Source organism: Budorcas taxicolor, chromosome 1 (genome assembly GCF_023091745.1).
Source record: "Budorcas taxicolor isolate Tak-1 chromosome 1, Takin1.1, whole genome shotgun sequence".
Taxonomy (NCBI): Eukaryota; Metazoa; Chordata; class Mammalia; order Artiodactyla; family Bovidae; genus Budorcas; species Budorcas taxicolor.
The window spans coordinates 221,308,339-221,328,849 of NC_068910.1; the positions used below are offsets into that span (position 1 = coordinate 221,308,339).

At 47.2% G+C, this 20,511-nt stretch overlaps 1 protein-coding gene across 1 annotated transcript; it reads right to left on the reverse strand.

Moving 5' to 3' along the window:
• Positions 1–40: 40 nt before the first annotated feature.
• PP2D1 (protein phosphatase 2C like domain containing 1) lies at positions 41–18,558 on the reverse strand. Its single transcript, XM_052645919.1, has 3 exons — positions 18,425–18,558; positions 13,210–14,282; positions 41–840 (listed from the first exon to the last, which is right to left on the reverse strand). The coding sequence occupies exons 1-3, from the start codon at positions 18,556–18,558 to the stop codon at positions 41–43; spliced, it is 2,007 nt and encodes a 668-aa protein (XP_052501879.1).
• Between the last annotated feature and the right edge of the window lie 1,953 nt (positions 18,559–20,511).

A 20,511-nucleotide genomic window follows, 5' to 3' on the forward strand; every position in this document is an offset into this window, starting at 1 on the left:
AACTGTCTCCATGTTTCTCTCCTCTGGATAGCCAGCGCTTTTATGTCAGCAGCTGATGCTCGGTTCCGTTGAGAAGTATCACCATGACCGTGATGTTGTCTCTGGAGCCAGCCGCTAGAGCAGCATTGACGAGCTCGTGGCTGACGTATGCGGCAGCGCCATCGTAGAAGCTCCGACTGCCGGGTCCTCCCTGTTTTTCTCTCGAGTCTTTCGGCTGTCTGTCCACGCTGGTCAGTCCGCCAGTCCCTTCCTCGCTGCAGGGATCACGAGTAGTCTTTTTTGGTGGAGATGGTCCTGAACTTTCGGGATCACAGATAGAATGTTCTGAAACTGGCAGGTTTTCTTTTGAATCCCCAGTTGGCGCCCGTTCTCCAGATCTGCGCTGGAACACTGTGTGGATGTTATCTGATCTCGATGTGGTTTGTTCACTGATGGGGCAAAGCAGAGACCCTCTGGGTGGTGACGGTTGGTTCCCCGCGGCGGGACCCCATGTTTCTCTGTGTGCTTGGAAAGCCGACATGGCAAGCGCGGTGACCTCCTTCGTGTCCAGAACTCCCCAGAGCCCATTGGTGCCCAGGATAAGGAACTGACACAAGTCATCTATGGGCACAGAAATCGTCTGAGGCGCTGGGATGACGAATCTTTTCAGCTTGAGATTCCCATGGAAGCCGAGTCCTCGTGTGGTGGCCGTCTGCCCCTGGAGGAGGCCGTGCGGCACGTTGGCGCTGATGACCGCTCCCTGCCGGAGCACCCGCCTTCTCTCCTCCACGTTCCAGGTGGTGTGCTCTTTGGTTAAGCAGAAGCCTTTCCCGTTTCTGCATAAGACCGCTTGCACATTACCTAAAAGATTTTTAAAAATTGGTCCTAGAGATTTATAACCAGTTGCATCAAACATGCTGTTAACTTCATTAATTTGGTTCAGAGCATAGACAGAAAGCAGACCATTAAAAAAAAAATTTTTTTTAATATATGTAATGTTCACATCATTATTAGATTTATAGTAATTCAGATTTCAAACTGGAAGGCTCATTTATTCCTCTTAGCAAACTTAGTGTTTAAAATATATTTAGTATTGAAACAACAAACTACAGATAATGAAAATCTTTATGAAGCAGCTTCTGAGTATTATATATAGAATCAAGAATTAAACTTTTCTAATCTATATTCCATAGAACAGACTTTTTTTTAATGTTTTGATAAATGCCTTTTCAATTAAAAAGCTGATTTTTTTTTAAGAGTGGAGTTTGATAGTTTTTTAACTGGTTAAAGTTAAAACCTGAATATATTATAGGTATGGATAATTATTAAAAATTATAATGCCACTGTTAGTATCCATCTTACTGGGTTTGTTATGTGTGTTACAATTCACTCAGCCAGCCCTGGGAAGAGAAAATAACATGGTGTTAGTGTGTGAAGTGGATAATATTTAGCCAACATTAAACCCTTTGAAAACTGAGGTGTTAAGAGTTTGCTCATGGTTCAGACAAACCTGTGATGTGTGTTTTATTGAAATCCTAAGAAAATTTAAATGTCATCCTTTGAGACAGTTTGGAGGATGGTTTTATTACCAAACTTTTCTTTGGTATACAAAAAAAGAACATTTTTTTTTTTTCATTTGTTAGGAAAAACTGATCTTCCCAAAGTTTTTAGGAACATAATTGTATGTTTATAATACCTATGAGAATTAATATTCCTGGAATCATAGGCAAAATTTGCATTACAATATTCTGATTTCAAGCATGGTACTGTACCTGGAGTCAGAATTTTGTTGTTGCAGCCCCTAGTTTTGAATCCCCTCATACTTTAGGTAAAGGGACTTAGGTGTCAGAGGGTAAGTTTCACACCCCTAATCTGGACAGAGCATTAGCTCTGGCATAGAGGGAGCCTGTTGGCTTATTTACATAATGGAAACTGCTAATATCTACTAGGCATTAGATAATAGTATCTAATAATAATAGCTACTGAATGGGACCAAAAGATGATTACGTGGACAATTTTGGAAACTTGATAACTGTGTAAATGATGATCTTCAAAACTGCATGACCTCTTATTTAATTGTGGTTTAGTTATTAACGATTTCTGTTAACTTTTCTGCTGGTCATTCTGTTGACACTCTGCAGAAGATAAGTCAGTAAAATAATTCTTGGCTTTTGCTAGTTGTAAGTTGTTATTGTGCCAACAGCGTAAACTGAATTGCTGTTAGCGGGACACATGGTTCAGTTCCTCTTTTAAGTTAGGAAATTTCTTTGTGTGTACCTACACTTGTAGATAGTGCGACCGGAGCTCTGAAAACGGGGGCCCACAATAGTGAAATCCACCGACTTCCTGAATGTTTCATTTGCATGTGGCACGCCAGAGCTCACTCAGCAAAAAGCACTGTCTCCTCTGTGTGGTCTGAAAAGATCTCAATACAATTCTCTGGTTACAGCGGAAGGGACTAAACTGGTGTTTTGACTTTAGTTGCCTGTGCAGAGGGCTTGGCAAAGGCCTGTCCTGCCGTTTGCCTTTCTTTCTTTATTGTTGTGCTGCAGAGAGGGAGATGCCATTTTGGTTGATCTTATTTTTGTGAACGTCCCTGAGCTCAGCACAAATGAACTTTCAGAAATTGAGGACGCTAAGTAATAGCTTCAGGTTTTGTCCTGCCATTGACTTGCATGAGTGAGTTATTTAATTCCTTGGACAGTTATTCCTTTATTCAACGCTGCCTTCTGAATACCTCACAGCCTTACCTGTGTGACTTTGCTTGAAGGAAGGGGGGGTACCCACTGTTTCTCAACTGTTATGTGTAACTCAGGAAATACGGGATGATGAAGATTACTCAGGCCCTGGAAGAGTATTCCTGGCATGCAGAATGGGAAGTGGATGGACAGCTGGTACTTGCATCTCCTGAACGTTGGGCTGCTAAGCTGTCAGCTGCAAACGGAGTTGCTGAAAGCCGTCGACTACATTGCTGAGAGCTAGCGTGGAATAATGAGCAAAAAGCTTCGAGGAAAATAGGAGACTGGAGGGGGATTTAAAGATAACCCTCAGTGTCAACGTTTCTTGGAGAATTGAGGCAAAAGAGAAGAGCGAGATTTGGCAGTTTGAGCACACGATTGCCTTTCAGAAAGGGCCCCTGTGAAGCCTGGAGGAAATGGACACGGTGAACTGTGATGACCCTCACCCAACGATCGGTGAACCAGCAACACGGAGAGTTCAAATCCCTAGAGATGAACCTACCAGCTTTCAATAGCTGGAGAGCCAGCGCTCTTCAGAGCAAAATGGAGCAGGGGGATGAGAAAGCCACGTGTGCAGGGACACTGGTCTAGTGGGAACTCACTGCTTTGAGAGGACACAGGAGCCGTTTAAAGACAGTGTGTGTGTTCGTTACACAAAAGGCCGTGAGTTAGCTGCCTCCTGCAGCTGCCGGGGTGTCTCCAGTTTATGAAAAGGAAGCGCCCCTGGTAGTCTGAGGGCCCCGGGATAAAAGGACGGCTTGGCTCAGAAGCAGGGCTTGGGACCAGAACCTGACGTATGGGACATCAGTCCCAATTCTGTCCATGTGTCTTTCATTAAGTCACTTTTTTCTCTGAGTGACGCTTAATTAAGTAGACAGTTTTCACTGCACGTCCAGAAAGGTTCCTTTGTCTTTGTAAGATGTGCAAGCATGAAACATCTTCACCATTTTCCGTCTGGCATCTAGAGAGTACTTAACCCTTCATCCTCAACTGTCGGTCAAATATTTGTTGTGTATATATGAGTCCACCACCAACCCACCCCTTATAAGGAAGGTGGGGAAGAGAATGTCTACAAAAGGTGAATGTTTTTAAGAATGCAGGTTTGTTGTTTGTTTTTTTTCCTGCTTAAGATGACTCTGGAGTTGAATTGTGTTTTAGGGGGAAAGATGGAGCTGGAAATAATTTTAAAAGAAACTGACTAAGCCATCTTTAAGAACAATCATTTCTAGATAGAATCACAATGCATGAAAAGATCTGCAAACACAGTGTCAGCCATGAAATGAGAAAGGAGAGGACCTGGGAGTGAAGGGGCACCCCGGACGCAGGACGCTGCAGGCAAAGGAGCCGAGCCAAGGGGGAGTGTCGGGCGAGGGCACCCCGGAGGAGAGGAGTCCTTTCTGAGGCCTCGTTAAAAGGAAGGGTGAGCAAGAATGTATCACCCAGACGTAAAGAAACTGGTATAGCGGATACACTGAAAGGCTTCGCTCTCCGAGCAGCAGAACCTGTAACTGCTGAGCCCCAGAGTATGCCCAGAGCACAGCTCAGCCTTTAGCTGAGAGCGCTTGTTGAGCTAAATGAGGGACCTTGGCTGTTCACAGGATTATGGGACAGGAAGCGAAGCCTGGGACTTGGCTGGCTTGGGGAGACTAGTGGTTCTCCCCAGCAAAGCTAGGGCCACAGACGGCCGTGCCCTCACTGAAACACCGAACAAAAATACGTGCCCCTCATCCGCCCTCCCAGAGTGCCAGCAAAATGAACTAGTTCCAAATCGATGCTGAGCCGTGGAGGAAAGAAAGGGAACCACAAAGCACTGGCAAGCACAGCCTTTGTGTACTTGTAGTCTGGAAAAGCGCAAATTGATCATTTTGAGTCAGATTGATAGTGTTAACAGGCAGGGATCAGGCGGTGGCCACTGTAGCTGAGATGACAGAGGCCTCAGTTAAATCCTCCCAAGTATTAATACAGGGAATTTCCCTGCTTCTGGCCAGGATACGGTAACAGTGACTGGACTTAGCCTCTGATCTGTGTTGAGACAGAACTGAGAGTTCAGGGAGACCAAGGCAGCCAGACTTCACCGGGGAAAGAACCAGAGGGAAGGGTGCTCGGAGACCGCCAGGGGTCTGCAGAGACGCGTCCCGGGGTGTCAGTGAGGTCCTGACCCATGTGTGTTAGGAAGCCCCGGCCCCAGAGGTCTGCAGAGATGCCTCCCCGGGTGTCAGCAAGGTCCTGATCCATGTGTATGAGGAAGCCCCAGCCTCAGCACTGGCAAAGAGCTATTGGACCCTTCAGCAGAACGTGGCTGAGGACACAGCAGTCAGGCTAGAACAACACACCCGTGGGTCACTGAGTAGTGTACTGAGGAAGGGCTTGCCTCAGCCTGAATTAGACACTGCTCTGAATTTATCTGACAGATTGTAAAAGTAGAGTCTGAAAGGGTCAAATGTTTCTAAGTAACTCCACCTTAGAACAAAGCTCAGGAAGTTAAAAAAAAATCCATATACTACCCCCCCTTATAAGACCTGTGAATATGATTTTATTTGGAAACAAATCTTTACAAGTGTAATTTAGGGTTTTGAGATGGATTATTCAAGTTGATCCTAAACCCAAAAAGTATCATCATAGAGGAGATAAACAGAGAGAAGAGTAGAAAGTCAGTGAAGACAGAAGGATCTCCCTGGGAGTCCAATGGTTAAGACTGTGCTTCCAAATGCGGGGGGTGCAGGCTCATTCCCTGGGTGGGGAATGAAGATCCCATCCCACATGCCAAGTGCCTGCCCCCCCCCAACCCCCGCAAAAAAGGAAGATATTGGGAGAGGTTTTGGCTGGGATAGTGGTTTTTGGCCCAGATACTGGGAGTATGGGACTTCCCTACTGGCTGTTAGTAAGGAATCTGCCTACAATGCAGGAGACCCAGGTTCGATCCCTGGGTCAGGAAGATCCTGGAGAAGGGAATGGCAACCCACTCCAATATTCTTGCCTGGAGAATCCCATGGATGAGGAGCCGGGCAGGCTACAGTCCATGGGGCCCCAGAGTAGGACACGACTGTGACTAACTTTCACTTTTGCAACTACAGGCCAAGAAGTGCCTGGATCCACTGGAAGCTGAAAGAGGCAAGGAAGAATTCTTCCCTGGAGAATTCAGGGCAGCCTGGCCTTGGAAACACTTTGATCGGGAGCAGCTAGTCTCCAGAACTATAAGAGAAGGGATTTTTGCTGTGTTAAGCTGCCAAGTTCAGAACAATTTGTTATGGCAGCCCTGAAAAGCTAGAACACAAAGCATGCAAATAAGTCGGGAAATACTACCCATAATAAAGGAAAAAATCCATTGAAACCAACGCAGAACTGACAACGGATATTGGAACCAGTAGAGAACTCTCAAAGTTGTAAGTGGAGTGCATTTGACTTCCTGTAAGTGTTCAGGAAGTTAAACAGGCATGGAAAGTGAAAGAAAGTGAAAGGGAAGGCGCTCAGTCATGTCCGACTCTTTGTGACCCTGTGCACTGTACTTCGCCGGGCTCCTCTGTCCATGGGAATTTCCAGGCAAGAATACTGGAGCGGGTTGCCATTCCCTTCTCCAGGGGATCCTCCCGACCCAGGGCTCGAACCCAGGCCTCCAGCATTGCAGGCAAGCTCTACTGTCTGAGCCACCAGGGACGCCCATAGGCATGGAAGACAACTTTAAAAATCAAACTTCTGAAGATAAAAAATACAAAATATAAAATGAAATGTGGGTTTCCCTGGTGCCTCAGTGGTAAAGAATCTGCCTGCCAAGGCAGGAGACGAGTTTAACCCCTGGTCCCAGAAGATCCCACAGGCCGTGGAGCAACTAAGCCCACGCGCCACAACTTCCGAGCTAGAGCCGAGCGCAGCTGCTGACACCTGCGTGCCTAGAGCCCAGGCTCCACCAGAGACGCCAGCGCCTGAGGAGCCAGGCACCCCCGCGGAGAAGCGCCTGTGCGGCACCGAAGACCCGGCACAGCCGGAAACAGAGAAACGGCGCGGAAGACGCACCGATGTGGTTAGCAGCAGACTCGGCATCCCGGGAGAAAAGGTCAGACTGTTGCAGAGCAACGTGGGCGACTGTGCGCTCGTCACGTCCAACTCTCTGCAAACCCGAGGCCCATAACCCACCAGGCCCCTCTGTGCATGAGGTTTTCCAGGCAAGAGTACTCGAGTAGGTTGTCATTTCCTGGTCCAGGGGATCCTCCCAACCCAGGGACCAAACCTGAGTCTCCTGCGTCGCCTGCAACGGCACGTGGATTCTTTCCCACTCTGCCCCCAGGGAAGCCCATCGCAGAGCAAGGATCTCCGAAAATCTGCTCCTCAGTAAAAGGACGGAGAGCACCGTGAAAAGCTGTTAAAGCCAACTTTTCTAGAATGCTGGAAGTTGACGAAAGGCTTGCAAAAAGCTGAGCATTATTGAAAAGAGACAGCTTAAAGTAGGTATTAATACAAGTAGAAGTGTTTATGGCCTTGTAACTTGACCTACTCCAAACCTTTTCTCTTCAGCTCTGCAGTAGCCATGAAAACCAAAAGTTTTATCATGAAAATCAACAGTCCAGTCTAGAAGCCTCTGCAGGGGAAAGAATGGCTTTGGACCTCCCTAAAAATCTACCCTCAGAGAAACGTCACTATTTGGACTATATTGCAATTACCTGAGGAAAGCTCCATTCTCAATCTTGTTGTCATTTGATCCGACTCAGAGCTTACTCTGTGCAAATAACTGACCCTCGGTGTGTTTGCCAGGCTTCCCAAATGACGTTAGTGGTAAAAAAATCTGTCTGCCGATGCAGGAGATATAAGAGATGCAAGTTCGATCCCCGGGTCGGGAAGATCCCCTGGAGGAGGGCATGGCAGCCCACTCCAGTACTCTTGCCTGGAGAGTCCCATGGACAGAGGAGGCTGGTGGCTTACAGTCAAAGAGTCAGACACAACTGAGCGACTTAGCAGTGTGTATGCTGAGAAGAATCAGCAGCAATGGTTTCAGAGCCCAGCTGCCTGAAGCAGCAATGCCGAGATCCCGGCACCCAGTAAACTGTGTAAGCAACAGCTGAATGGTGAGACTCTGTAGAAGGTTTTGAAAAGCTCAAATATATTCCCGGAAAAATAGAAAAGGGTGCACGCGCAGCATGCTGTGGGCCGGCCCGGGACGCGACCAGCCCCTGATGACTCACCTGTGGATGGTCTTCAGGATGGACCTAAATAGGAAGTAAAAGCTTAGGCAGCGTTGTAAACCCCCTGTTATTGTTTACAAGACAAGGATACCCCCTCAGAAAGACTGGAAGCATATGTATTAGTACTAGGTGTTTAAGGAAACCATCTAGTTCTTAGCTGAACGCTACATAACCAACCAAGCAGAGACTTTGTGTCTACTCATGACACAGCATATAGACTCTAGAAAATTAGTTCTTAAAAGTCACAAACCAGCAGCAACAACAAACCCTGGAGAAGAAGGACGTCTGTACTATTTTAAATGTCCACTTTCCAACAACAACAAAAAAGAATAGTGAGACAGGCAATGAAACATCAAAGCACAGGGCATGCGCAGGAGGGAAGTCAGCAGAAACTGTCCCCGAGGAATTCTAGGCACTAGAATTACAGTCCCCGGAAAACAAATGTCTCAGAAGTCATAAACATGTTTACAGGGAAATATGGCTAAAAGGGAAAGCATGGGAACACCGATTCCCCCAGATTAGAAACTGCCAATAAAGAGGTGGCAACTGTAGCAAGCAAACCAAAACTCTGGACTTGAAAAGCAGTTTCTTAAATGAAAAACTCAATAAAATGAACTCAGAATCAGATTTGAACTGGCAGAAGAATCAGCAAATTTGACTGATACATTGAGGTTATCCAGTCTGAAGAAGAGAAGAAAGAAAGAATGACGTAACGGGAACAGAGTCTCAGAGACTCGTGAGTCACCACCAAGGACACCGACGTACACACAGTGAGAGGAGAGAGAGTGGGGAGAGGGCGGGAGGCATGACGGCCCGAAATCTCCCAAACCTGAGTAGAAAGATCCAAGAAGCTCAAAAGCCTCGCAACAGTATAAGTTAGAGGCCAGTCCTTAAACACGTCATAGTCAAACTGTCAAAAAACAAAGGAAAAAATAATACTGGAAACAGCATGAGAAAAGTGACTCATCACCTACAGCCAAGGGAAGCTCAGTAAGATCAACAGTCGTATCAGAAACCACGGAGGCTAGACGGCAGCGGCATGACAGGGTCAAAAGGCGAACGAACTATCCTTTTAACAGTGAAGAAATTAACATGTTCCCAAGTAAACAAAGACTAAGAGAACCCATCACCAGCAGATCTGCCGGACAAGACGTAAGAGCGGAGTCTTCCAGATTAACATGGAAGCACTAGGCTGTAAGTTGGACCCACCCACAGAGGAGGAAGGCTACTGATGCCGTCTTTCAGTACCAGGGAGCGCTGGTTCCCGGACTCCCTGAAGATGCATCTGTGGGAATCCAAGACCCACCAAAATCTGCGGCTATTCAAGTCCAGCAGCCAGCCCCGCCCCCACATCTGCACATTCCCAGATCCCGCCAACCGTGGATTGTGTAACAGGTATTTACTGTTGAAAAAGTTCTGCATAGAAATAAACCCACACAGTTCAAGTAATGTTGTTGAAGGCACAACTGTATACAGGCAAACATAAGACAGTAAAACTACTTTTTAGCACTCTTTGTCTCCTGCCCTCATGAGACAAAAATTATAAAGCGTTTTTAGGCTTGTACTGTGTAAAGATGCGATTCTATAAAGTACAAAGAAGGGTGGAGGAAACAGAGCCATACTGGAGCAAAGATGTTGGGAGCGTCTTTTTTAAACTAAATTGGCGTGAATCCAAGCCAAATTGTTTTTAAGATTTTATTATAATCTTCAGGATTGCCACTAAATTTTTTTAATCTAGAAAATCAAAATAGAAAACTAGACAATATCTAATACAAAAGAAAGCAGTAATGATAGAAAAAAGAGAAGGCTAACAGCAAAATGTCCGACATGTATCCTACCCCATAATTAATTACATTAAATGTCAATGAATTACTAACTTGAATCGAAAGGGAAAGATTAGCAAAATGGAACAAGCTAACCCGCCCACTGGCAGGCTGAATAAAGTCCCCAGGGGTGTCGGAACCTAACTTCTGGAGCCTGGAACTGTTATCTTCAAGGGCAAAGACTTTGAAGATGTGACTTTGACCCTGAGATGCTTACACGGGATTGTCTGGGTGGGCCCTAAATGCCATCACAGGCGGGAGGTTTCGCTGTAGACACACAAGAGGGAAGTGTGCCCATGGAGGCACGCTTGACCGGTGTGGCCACGAGCCAGGGAATGCTGGCAGCCGGGCAGAAGCTAGAAGCGGAAACAGATCCCTCCCACCCCCGCGGGAGCGGGCGCTGCCGTGGAGATGTTGGGCCAGTTATGCTGAGGCAGAAGGCTCTGAACCGTGAGAGAATACATTTCTGTAGTTTAAGCCACCAAGTTTACGATAAATTTGTAATAGCAACCGCAGGGAGCAAAGAGAAGCAATACCCAGCCATAGCTGTCTAAGAAGACGCTTGATTCAAAGACAAATAATCTCAAAGTACAGGCCGGGGAGAAAGGACCGGACCAGTGAAGGAACTGAAGGCCACGGAGACGTACACTCCACCTGGGTGACTTCTGTGCTTTGTGAGTTTTATGTCAGCAGAAGTATTAAAAACGAAAGTACTGGGGAAAAGGATCTAAGATCAAATGAAAATCCTTTATGTTTATAAGGACTAGTGTGGTTATTAAAAACAAAGTTTGTGGTTTATTTGATATTATGAAAAAAGTGTATGTTTCCATATCAATACGTTTTTTAGTGTTCTAATCCTGTGAGGATTAATTGAAGTAAAAGAGTACCAAGAGAAATTATAAAATGCAATGCAAATGAGAAGGGCTAAGAACAAAAACCAAGAATGTCTGCTCTGAAGAAGCTTTTCCCACATGCACAAATTCAACATTTATTCAATGGCTTCACCACCACGTTTGCTTGTCATTATAAAGTGAGGTGGGTTTGTTTTTTAGTTTGTCTGCTTTTTGTTTTAATTTCAGAGTTAATGGTAATACTGGTACTTGATAAATTTCAAACAAAGAAAAATGAATTTTCTTGCTAGCTATATAGGTCATATTTTATAAAATACAAACTATGCTCCTGATAAATTTGTGTCCAAATTTATGTTTTTGTAACTCACTTAAATTACTTTCTTTTAGGAGCACTTTCATATTATAAATCATGACCTCTCTTTCACTGGTTGAATTTTTTTCCTCTACTTATTCGTTTCTGTTAAAATGAAGGATGCTCAAATGAAACCATTTTAACACAATTAACACATTTCAACACAATTATTTCACACAATTCCTGTAAGTTAGAGCCAACAAATGTTTGACCTGGAGACTAGGACCTGCCAGACAGCAGTGAGTGAGCTTGGAAATAATGAATCAGAGTAAACTCAACATTTAATGATGGCATCTCCTTACTGAATATCTCATAAATTTTCTTTTCATTTTCCAAGAACCCTGATGTCAAATGATACCTTCTAACAGAGGTCCCAAGTCCAAGGATATGGGTCAGTTCCCAGGTTAGTCTGAAAGCCGAAAATCCTCCACCCCTGAAGAAGCCTGCTCTGAAGCACTTTGGAACCTCAGGGTAGAACCTGAGGAATGGCAAAGACCCTGAGGAGACTGGCATTGCGCTTGCCCCCTTGATTTTGCTTAATTTGGAGTCTTCGCTTTGGGCTCACAGCCAGAGCTAGGCCAGAAGCAGGCCAGCTTCCAGGAACCTTGACATTGTCATGGCCTCGGTGGGTCTATCTAGCCCTGCTTTGGAGTCCAGGTCCTCCTCCCTGAGGCCCAGACTCTTCAGACTCTAGAACAGGCCCCTTCAGAGGCAGCTTGATTTCCGTCTCCAGCTCCTATTACCTCTGACACCTTAAACAGATAATTTCACCTCTCAAGTTTCCATTCTCTCATCTGGAAAATCGAGTCAACACCACTTAGAAATGGTGGCAGGGGTTGAGAAAGAGATAGAACAGATGTTGTTTAAGGATCCAGACTTACAATGGTCAGTAAATCAGTCCTAGAGATGGAATGCGCAGTATCGGGAAGAGAGAGAACATATATATTTTAATCGTCAAACTTGCGAAGAGACTAGAACTTCCAGCCGCTGGAGAGAAATGAGAATTGTGTAATGTGATAGAAGTGGTAATTACTGCTACTGTGGCAGTCATGTTACAATATAAAAATGTATCAAATTAACATGTACCTCTTAAACTGACAGAATGTCACATGTCAAATATGTATTTTTTAAAAGCGGTACTTAGATATCCTTAGATATGAGAATTCTTGGAAGACCACGTGACAAATCACTCTATATTCAATATTCAATAAGTGGACATTGTCCTTAATAATAATTCTGCCCAGGAACCCTGGTTAAGCGTCTCGTGGAACTCAGGTTAACTTGGCTGAAACTTTTTGAACTCCAGGCTTTCCATTTTGGCAAGCTCCATAGCTAGAACTTTAGACTGCAGGTCGAAAGAATTGCTTCTTGGACGTCCCTCGCGGTTGGGAATCTGCCTGCCAATGCAGGGGACACAGGTTCGATCCTTGGTCTGGGAGAATTCTACGTGCTGTGAGGCAGCTAGGCCCGATCGCCACAACTGCTGAGCATGAGCTCAGCAACGAGGGAAACTGACGCCGTGAGACGGCCTGGCAGCCCTGCTCTCTGCACCGAGAAGACCCAGCACAGCCACAAAAAAACGCATGAATAAATACAAATTAAAATAAAATTTAAAAGAATTGCTTCTTGAAATGAAAGACTCCAGCCACGTCTTTTGAGAAGCATATATATGCCTAGGGGCTGGCCTAGTGCAGGGGACACAGGTTCGATCCCTGGTTGGGCGACTGAGATCCCCATATGCCAAGTGGTGCAGCAAAAAAGATGAGAAGAGAAAAAACCCACACCTATAACGCAGAGTAGTGAACGACTGTTTCCTCTAAGACGAAACTGAGGTGGCTTGGCCCGTGAGCACAAGAATGACCTTTGCAAACATGTTAGTTACCGGAGTAACTAACCACTTTGAGCAGCTACATTAACACCACTCAGAGAACTTTCCTCTCTCCCAAAAGAGGGAAGTGTGGGAAAGGTTTTGGTTCCATTCAGATCTAAGCAAGTGTAATAGATTTGCTTTGCCTTTATCAACTGCTGTGTGACTACCCCATTTAGAAAACTTCATATTTGGATCACATTGTTTCATATACGTGCCTCTTTGAGAAATAATTACAATTCATTTTGTGCCTGCAATCTGAATCTAAACTGTGGTTGTTGATTTCTTAAACTGGTCAATGAAATATCTAGGCATGAATAAGTCACTAAATAATAGATCCGTAGATAATTCCGGAAGCATGAGAGGTTTCGCTGCCAGGAATAAAACATGTTAAGATGTAGTCTGCCGCCATTCGATATACATACCAGCATTTGCAATGTGCAGCACCCCGGTGGAGGTTTTGGGCATCCCCGGGAAAAGGTGTCTATCTGCCAAAGCACCAACGTCACTGGTTCTTCCCCGAGACCTCCTGGCCTCGGGACTCTCAACACTGCTTTCCAGAATGCCAGTGACTGCGGAACAGCCGCTCCATCGGACCCTGGACACTTCCCTCCTTCCGAGACGTAAAAGCCTGTCCATTCTCCAGAACGCCTTGGCAAAGGCTTTGTGTATGTTCTCATACACGCTCTTCATTCCTTTTGTCCTTTTCTTTTTGGAGGAGAAGGAGTCTTCCACAGCTCTGTAGTCGTCACTAAACACTGTGTTGAAAGAACTGATTACTTTCTGCTCTTCTGAGGTCATTTGGTAGGAAGGATCAAGTCTGGAAAGTTGATGGAGGAGTAAAACCGGGAGTTCCACTGAGGTCAAGTCGGCCGCTGAGGCCCCGTGATGTCCATCAAACAAACCAAAAAAACACACATTGGGTTTCCTGCCAAAATTATTCACGACAATGAATTTATCATTCATGTCAACTCTCCATGTAGAATTCCTGTCTTCGCAAACAGCTGCTCCTTTAACTAATAGGTGATCGATTTTTTGAGGATATATGGAGCTCTCACAAATGCTCTGCATAATCTTGTAGTATGCTGGTATCTGTCTCTTCCACAGTAGCTCAAAAGCATTATTAATGCTCTGCAAGGCTTTCTCGTTGAATGCAAAAGATGACAGCAGCTTAGTAATGGCAGACTGTCTCAGGCCTATGACCGCTGAGAGCCCTGGTTTCTTGCCGCCCGTCCACTGCAAGCCCAGTGTGCTCAGAGCCACGTGCTCCTTCTTGTGGAAGAAAACTCCAGGCAGGTCAACCTCACGCTTGCAAACGGAGCAGGGCAATGTGAGCGTCTCGCTGCAGTCCTGCACTGGAGAGTGTTGCTCAGAGACTTCTTTTGGGGGCCTCTTCTTCTTCCTTTTAAAATGCTTTCTTTTCCATGTCACTGGGACTTCATCCTCTGAATCAGCTGTTGGTTTTCTCGTGCACAATTGCCTTGCTTTCCAAAACACTCTGCGAACAGGATGAAAGGTATTTACATGCCTGAAATGAGGCAATTTGCAGTTTGCTTTGACTCTTCGAAATTTAATATTGTTCTAAAATATTCTGATTGCTCTTTCTGTGATTCCTCCTCCGAAACACAGAGTATCAACCCAAGGAATTGGTCACTGGCCTGTGTAGGCCCGAGTGAAATTAGGCAAAATCTCTAGGATGCCAGATAGACCTCTAAGAACAAATAAAGAAATCAGCATAATACTTTATCCGGGCAAGTGAAGGCATATGCTTGAGCCTTAGTAATGTGATTTCAAGTATAAGCATAATTATTTTTGTACTTAATTTTTTCCTAATAATAAAGTAATATTATATAATATATATAATATAAAGAGATATAATAATTTTTTAAGACACTTTTGTCCTAATTAAAGCACTCTCAAGAAAACGGGTGGGAGATGTATCTGATGCGGGAGCATCTAACGCACTGCTCTCCTGATGTGTATTTAAATCCCTGCGCACAGCTCTGTCGGATGCAGCCACTCATCCCTACGGTAACATTTCAGTCACCAGTTTCTACTTCATAAATGCTCGTTGATCTATTACCCTATTAGCAAACTTTCCTGGCTTTGCCTCACCAACCAATTTTTGTTTCTCTTTTTTAATGGAAAATTTCAACAACACACAAGAATGGAAACACGCAATGAGCCCCCATCGCCAGCTCCAACCATTATCAACATTTTTTCACTCTTGCTTCTGTGTCCTCAGCCACATTTTATCTTATTTTACTCATGTCTTTACTGGAGTATTTTTAAGCACATCCTCCAATTTCATCAATCTCACTCATCACTTCAGTACTTAGCACACATTCACTTCTTCAGTGTCTGCCGCAGGCCAGCCACAGGCCAGCTACAGTGCAACTTAGGAATCAAGTTGGTATCCTGGCCTTGAAGCGATGAGGGGAGGAGTCTCTGGCCTCATCCACACGCTTATATGAAGAACCAGACAGGTCCGCTGGAGCCGGCGCAGAGCCCCGTGACGGTGCCCAACCGAGGGCCCAGCCCTTCATCTGCACAGGAAAGGGGCACGCTGACAGCTGAGCTGACTCGAGAACCAGCTGAGAAAAAGCAGCAAAGGCTCCAAGGCAAACCCACGGGGCGACAAGTTAGCAGGCAGGAGGGGGAAGAGGACCCAGCCAGGGAGCTGGACAGGCAAGCCGAGAAGTACCGGAAATGGCAAAACTTTTCAGCTCTTCTGACCAAAGTGTATATCAAATATCTTTTAACTGCTGTTATTGCATAATATGGCCCCCACTCCAGTGCTCTTGCCTGGAAAGTCCCATGGACGGAGGAGCCTGGTAGGCTCCAGTCCATGGGGTCGCTAAGAGTCGGGCACGACTGAGCGACTTCACTTTCACGTTCATGTAAAGAATACAGTTTTTCTGAGGCTTGTTGAGCTGTTTGGACCGTACATAAGGCACACGAACTCTGTAGTGAGACCTAGAGCCTCCGAATAAACAGCAAGCTGTGCCAGCACGTATGCGCCCGTCTGTAGAGGACAGCCGTAATACAACTCTGTCTCACGTGGAGCCGTCCTGGGAAAGCAACACGCCCGTTCGTGCATTCAACAAGCACTAGGGGCCTGCCATTTGCCAGGGACTGCTTTATTTGCTCGGGACAGAGAGGTGAACAAAGGCCTCGTCTGCGATTGAGCTTATAGCCTCGTATGGAAACAGACAATAACTGAAGGAAACATGGAAACTGGTACCATCAGAACTGCTAGCATGAAAGAGCAGAGTGAGAGTGGAGAGGCCATCCCCAGAGGCCCAGGGCCTAGGAATCTGCCTGACCAGGGCCTGAGAATCCCTGGCCGGGGAAGACACCCCTGCCACTGGGCAGCGGGGCCCGTGAACCACAGCTAGGAGCGCCTGGAGCCTGCGCTGTGCGGTGAGAGAAGCCGCCTCAGCGAGAAGCCTTTGCTCGCGGCTGGAGAGGAGCTCACACTCACTGCAGCAGGGAAAGCCCACAGGCAGAAATGAGACCCAGTGCAGCCAGAAAGAAAAATAAATAAAGACTCTTTCAAGGAAAAGAATAAGAGTAAACAGACCCTGAGCTCCCAATGCAGGAGCACCAGCTCAGTCACCGGTGCGAGGAGATCCCCCATGCTGTGCGGCATGGCCCAAAAGGAAACGGTAGAAATGGCACCCCACTCCAGCACTCTTGCCTGGAAAATCCCATGAACGGAGGAGCCTGAGGGGCTACAGTCCATGGGGTCGCAAAGAGTCGGACACGACTGAGCGACTTCACTTCAAGAGAGACAGAAGCGCTTTCAGTACATCCCTCTTCCGTGAACATAGTCTACCAGGAAGTCACGCTTTCATCTGACGACTGAGAAACTGGAGGGAAAAGGAAACTGCAGATATAATTGTTTCCTAACTACATTTGTTATCCGATACAAATGGAAAGAAAAATTACCTGAAAGCACTGTTCGCCTCCATGCTGCTTTGGGATTGCCACCTTCCTTCGCCCGCTCTTCAGCAGCGCTCCGCGGCCCCTGTCCCTCCACTGCCTGCCAACGGTGGCGGTGGGAGTGGGGTGATGGCGAGGTGTTGACGGCAGGGGGAGGGCCCCCTGGCTTGGTCACGGACCTCCTCGTGTGGAATGTCTGCTGCGTCTTCTGGAACCTCAGTCAGAACGGACTGATTCTGAAGGACTATGAAGCAATAAGGGCACAGATTGTGCTAAGTAACAAACTTGTCTTTGAAATTTCTGCAAGCAGGATCATGCATTGAATATGCCGCCTTACGTCTGCATGATCAGATCCAAAAAATGAAAGGAGTGCCTATCAATTCATGTCCGCTAATTGACTGTCAACCAAGTTGTGTTCCCACTCAGGGGGAAGGTATCTTGGGCCATCTCTCCAGGACACGCCTTCCTCCCTTGTCCTGGAGAGCCTGTCCGCTCCATCTCGCTGCTGCAAATCTTCGCTTGAAAGTTGTACCCGCCCGCCTTCTCCTGGACTTGGTTCCTGAGGCTGACCTCTTCCTGGCCAATGCCTTCAGCTCTCGGGATCTTTGAAGCTGCCTCGCTGCAATGGAAGCAGAGTCTTAGCCACTGGGTCACCAGGGAAGCCTGGTTCCTAGATTCTCAATCCACAGCTGTATTCCACTTTCTCACCCTGGGCTGGATTAGAGCTGGAGTCCAAGAGTAGCTTGTTTGCATATTGAAGATTGGACAAGCCTGGCTACATACTTGACGTCACTACGGGCACATACCCTAGTCAACCCGAAGTTATGCATCCAAATGGAGCTCACTACCTTTCCTCTGGGCTTCCCAGGTGGTGTGGTGGGGAGGGCCGGATGATTTGGGAGAATGGCGTTGAAACGTGTAATATCATATAGGAAACGAATCGCCAGTCTAGGTTTGATGGAGGATACAGGATGCTTGGGGCTGGTGCACTGGGATGACCCAGAGGGATGGTATGGGGAGGGAGGTGGGAGGGGGGTTCAGGATTGGGAACACGTGTACACCTGTGGCGGATTCATGGTGATATACGGCAAAACCAATACAGTATTGTAAAGTAAAATAAAGTAAAATAAAATAAATAAATAAAATAAACCAGGGAAAAAAAAAAAAAAGAATCCACCTACCATTTCAGGAGATGCAGGAAACTTGGGTTCAGTCCCTGGGTTGGGAATATCGCCTGGAGGAGGGTGTGGCGGCCCACTCCAGAATCCTTGCCTGGAGAATCCCATGGACAGAAGAGCCTGGCGGGCTGCAGGCCACGGGGTCGCAAAGAGACAGCCACCACTGAGCTCTCACACGCTTTCCTCCAGAATCGCCTTCCACCGTTAACTTGCTGAGGCTGGAGACAATGGTGGCCTGGGTCCCTTTCCCTGCAGTTCCAGATTAGGGCTGGCTGCGAAGGGAGCCTGGGGGCAGCACCCCTGAGCACCATCGTGGCTCAGCGAGTGACTGCAGGTGCAGAGGCGCCTGGCAGCTTCCTCTTTGTCCGGTTCTCTCAGCACTGATGAATCCGCAGCAGCTCCTGCCTCTGGAGCCCCAAAGGCAGACACTCCCTGCAGACTCGTCTGCCAGCGTCCCCGTTCCGCAGCTGGGCCTTCTCGGCTTCTCAGGCTTGTCAGGGACTCCCCTGTCCCTTGCCTGTCCCGGAGGTCCGTGTGCCCGGCTCCTTCCACAAACTGTGTAAGGTCAGATTTCAACAGTAAAACCTTCACTCGGTCACTCGTGGGCTTCAGCGTTACTGACTGAACCCGCGCTGACACGGGCGCCACCATCTCACCTGTCCTCCCCTTCAGGACTGCGATCACACCCCCGACTCCCCACGTAGCCCCTCCCTGCTGCGATCACCCCTCTGGGCACCAAGGCACGCGGCCCGCAGGAGCCCCCTGGGCGGGGACTGCTCTTCCCCGCTCCAGCCTGGGTGCCCCTCAGCGCGACCCCCTCGGAGCATGCAGAGCTGACCCTGCTGCCGGAGCCTTGTGACAGATTTGCCCTTGTTCTTGGGATAAAATCCTTCAAGCTCCACCTCTGTTCAATTCAGTTCAGTCGCTCAGTCGTGTCCGACTCTTTGCAACCCCATGGACTGCAGCACGCCAGGCCTCCCTGTCCATCACCAACTCCTGGAGTTCACTCAAACTCATGTCCATTGAGTCAGCGATACCATCCAACCAGCTCATCCTCTGTCATCCCCTTCAACTCCCGCCTTCAATCTTCCCCAGCATCAAGCTCTTTTCAAGTGAGTCAGCTCTTCACATCAGGTGGCCAAAATACTGGAATTTCAGGTTCAGCATCTGTCCTGCCAATGAACATCCAGGATTGATCTCCTTTAGGATGGACTGATTGGATCTCCTTGCAGTCCAAGGGGCTCTCAAGAGTCTTCTCCAACACTGCAGTTCAAAAGCATCAATTCTTCGGCGCTTAGCTTTCTTTATAGTCCAACTCTCACATCCATACATGACCACAGGAAAAACCATAGCCTTGACTACACGGACCTTTGTTGACAAAGTGGCATCTCTTCTGTTTAATACGCTGTCTAGGTTTTGCTTCCGGTAACTCGTCCAGCTTCCTGGGCATCACTGCCGCCCTCAACCCCCTCCTTAACTCTTTCCCAGTTTGGTAAGAAATGGTATTTGGTTATTTTAATCTGAATTTCTTGCTGCTCAGTTAGGTTGCTTTAAGCTTTTCCTTTTTTTGGATGCGGACGTTTTTAAAGTCTTTATTGCATTTGTTCCAATACTGTTTCTGTCTCGGTTTTTTGGCTGCAAGGCACGTGGGATTTTAGCTCCCCAGCAAGGGATAGAACTGTGCCCCCTGCACTGGAAGGAGACCTCTTAACCCCTGGACCGCCAGGGCAGTCCCTTCAATTGTTTTGAGGGGGATTTTTAATTTGTCTCCAGCTGGGCCGTCAGCTGCGCTGTAATCCGCACCACGCACGCAGGCGTGCCGCACACTCGCTCCCAGCAGCCACATCTCCCCAGGCCACGTCCAGGTGGGGGGGTTTCTGGGGCGGCGCCTTCAAGCGCGTCCTGACCCCCCTGGGCTCCAGCCCCTGGGCGGGGTCGGGTATCTCCCCATATCTCCACATGCAGCCCTCAAGCCTGCTGGTGATTAGGGTTGTAGGAAAACCTCCTTACAAAAGTGACTCAAGAGCAGCTTATTTCCAGAGGCAAAACTAGAGAACACATATTCCTGAAAGACTCTGCAAGGGAAAGGCGGGTCTGCATCCACGCGGATCCTCGGAGCCGCTTTTCTTCTGAAGCATGTTCGCTGTCCGTTAGTTCTGTCTCCAGGATCCCTGCAGACGGCGACGCAGCCGTGAAAGTAAGAGACGCTCACTCCCTGGAAAGAAAGCTATGACCAACCTAGACAGCATATTCAAAAGCAGAGACATCACTTTGCCAACAAAGGTCCATCTAGTCAAGGCTATGGTTTTTCCAGTGGTCATGTATGGATGTGAGAGTTGAACTGTGAAGAAAGCTGAGCACCGAAGAATTGATGCTTTTGAACTGTGGTGTTGGAGAAGACTCTTGAGAGTCTCTTGAACTGCAAGGAGATCCAACCAGTCCATTCTGAAGGAGATCAGTCCTGGTGTTCATTGGAAAGACTGATGTTGAAGCTGAAACTCCAATACTTCAGCCACCTGATGCGAAGAGCTGAGTCATTCGAAAAGCCCCTGATGCTGGGAAAGATTGAGGGCAGGAGTTGAAGGGGACGACAGAGGATGAGAT

What these genes read in the sequence shown, in the direction of transcription:
- PP2D1 (XM_052645919.1), bottom strand. Translation starts at nt 18,558, where the DNA reads ATGGTGGCGCCCGTGTCAGCGCGGGTTCAGTCAGTAACGCTGAAGCCC. An exon ending in CACACGGACCTCCGGGACAG is followed by an intron (nt 14,283 to 18,424) that starts GCAAGGGACAGG and finishes TCCTGTTCGCAG; the next exon opens with AGTGTTTTGGAAAGCAAGGC. An exon ending in GCTGCACATTGCAAATGCTG is followed by an intron (nt 841 to 13,209) that starts GTATGTATATCG and finishes AAAATCTTTTAG; the next exon opens with GTAATGTGCAAGCGGTCTTA.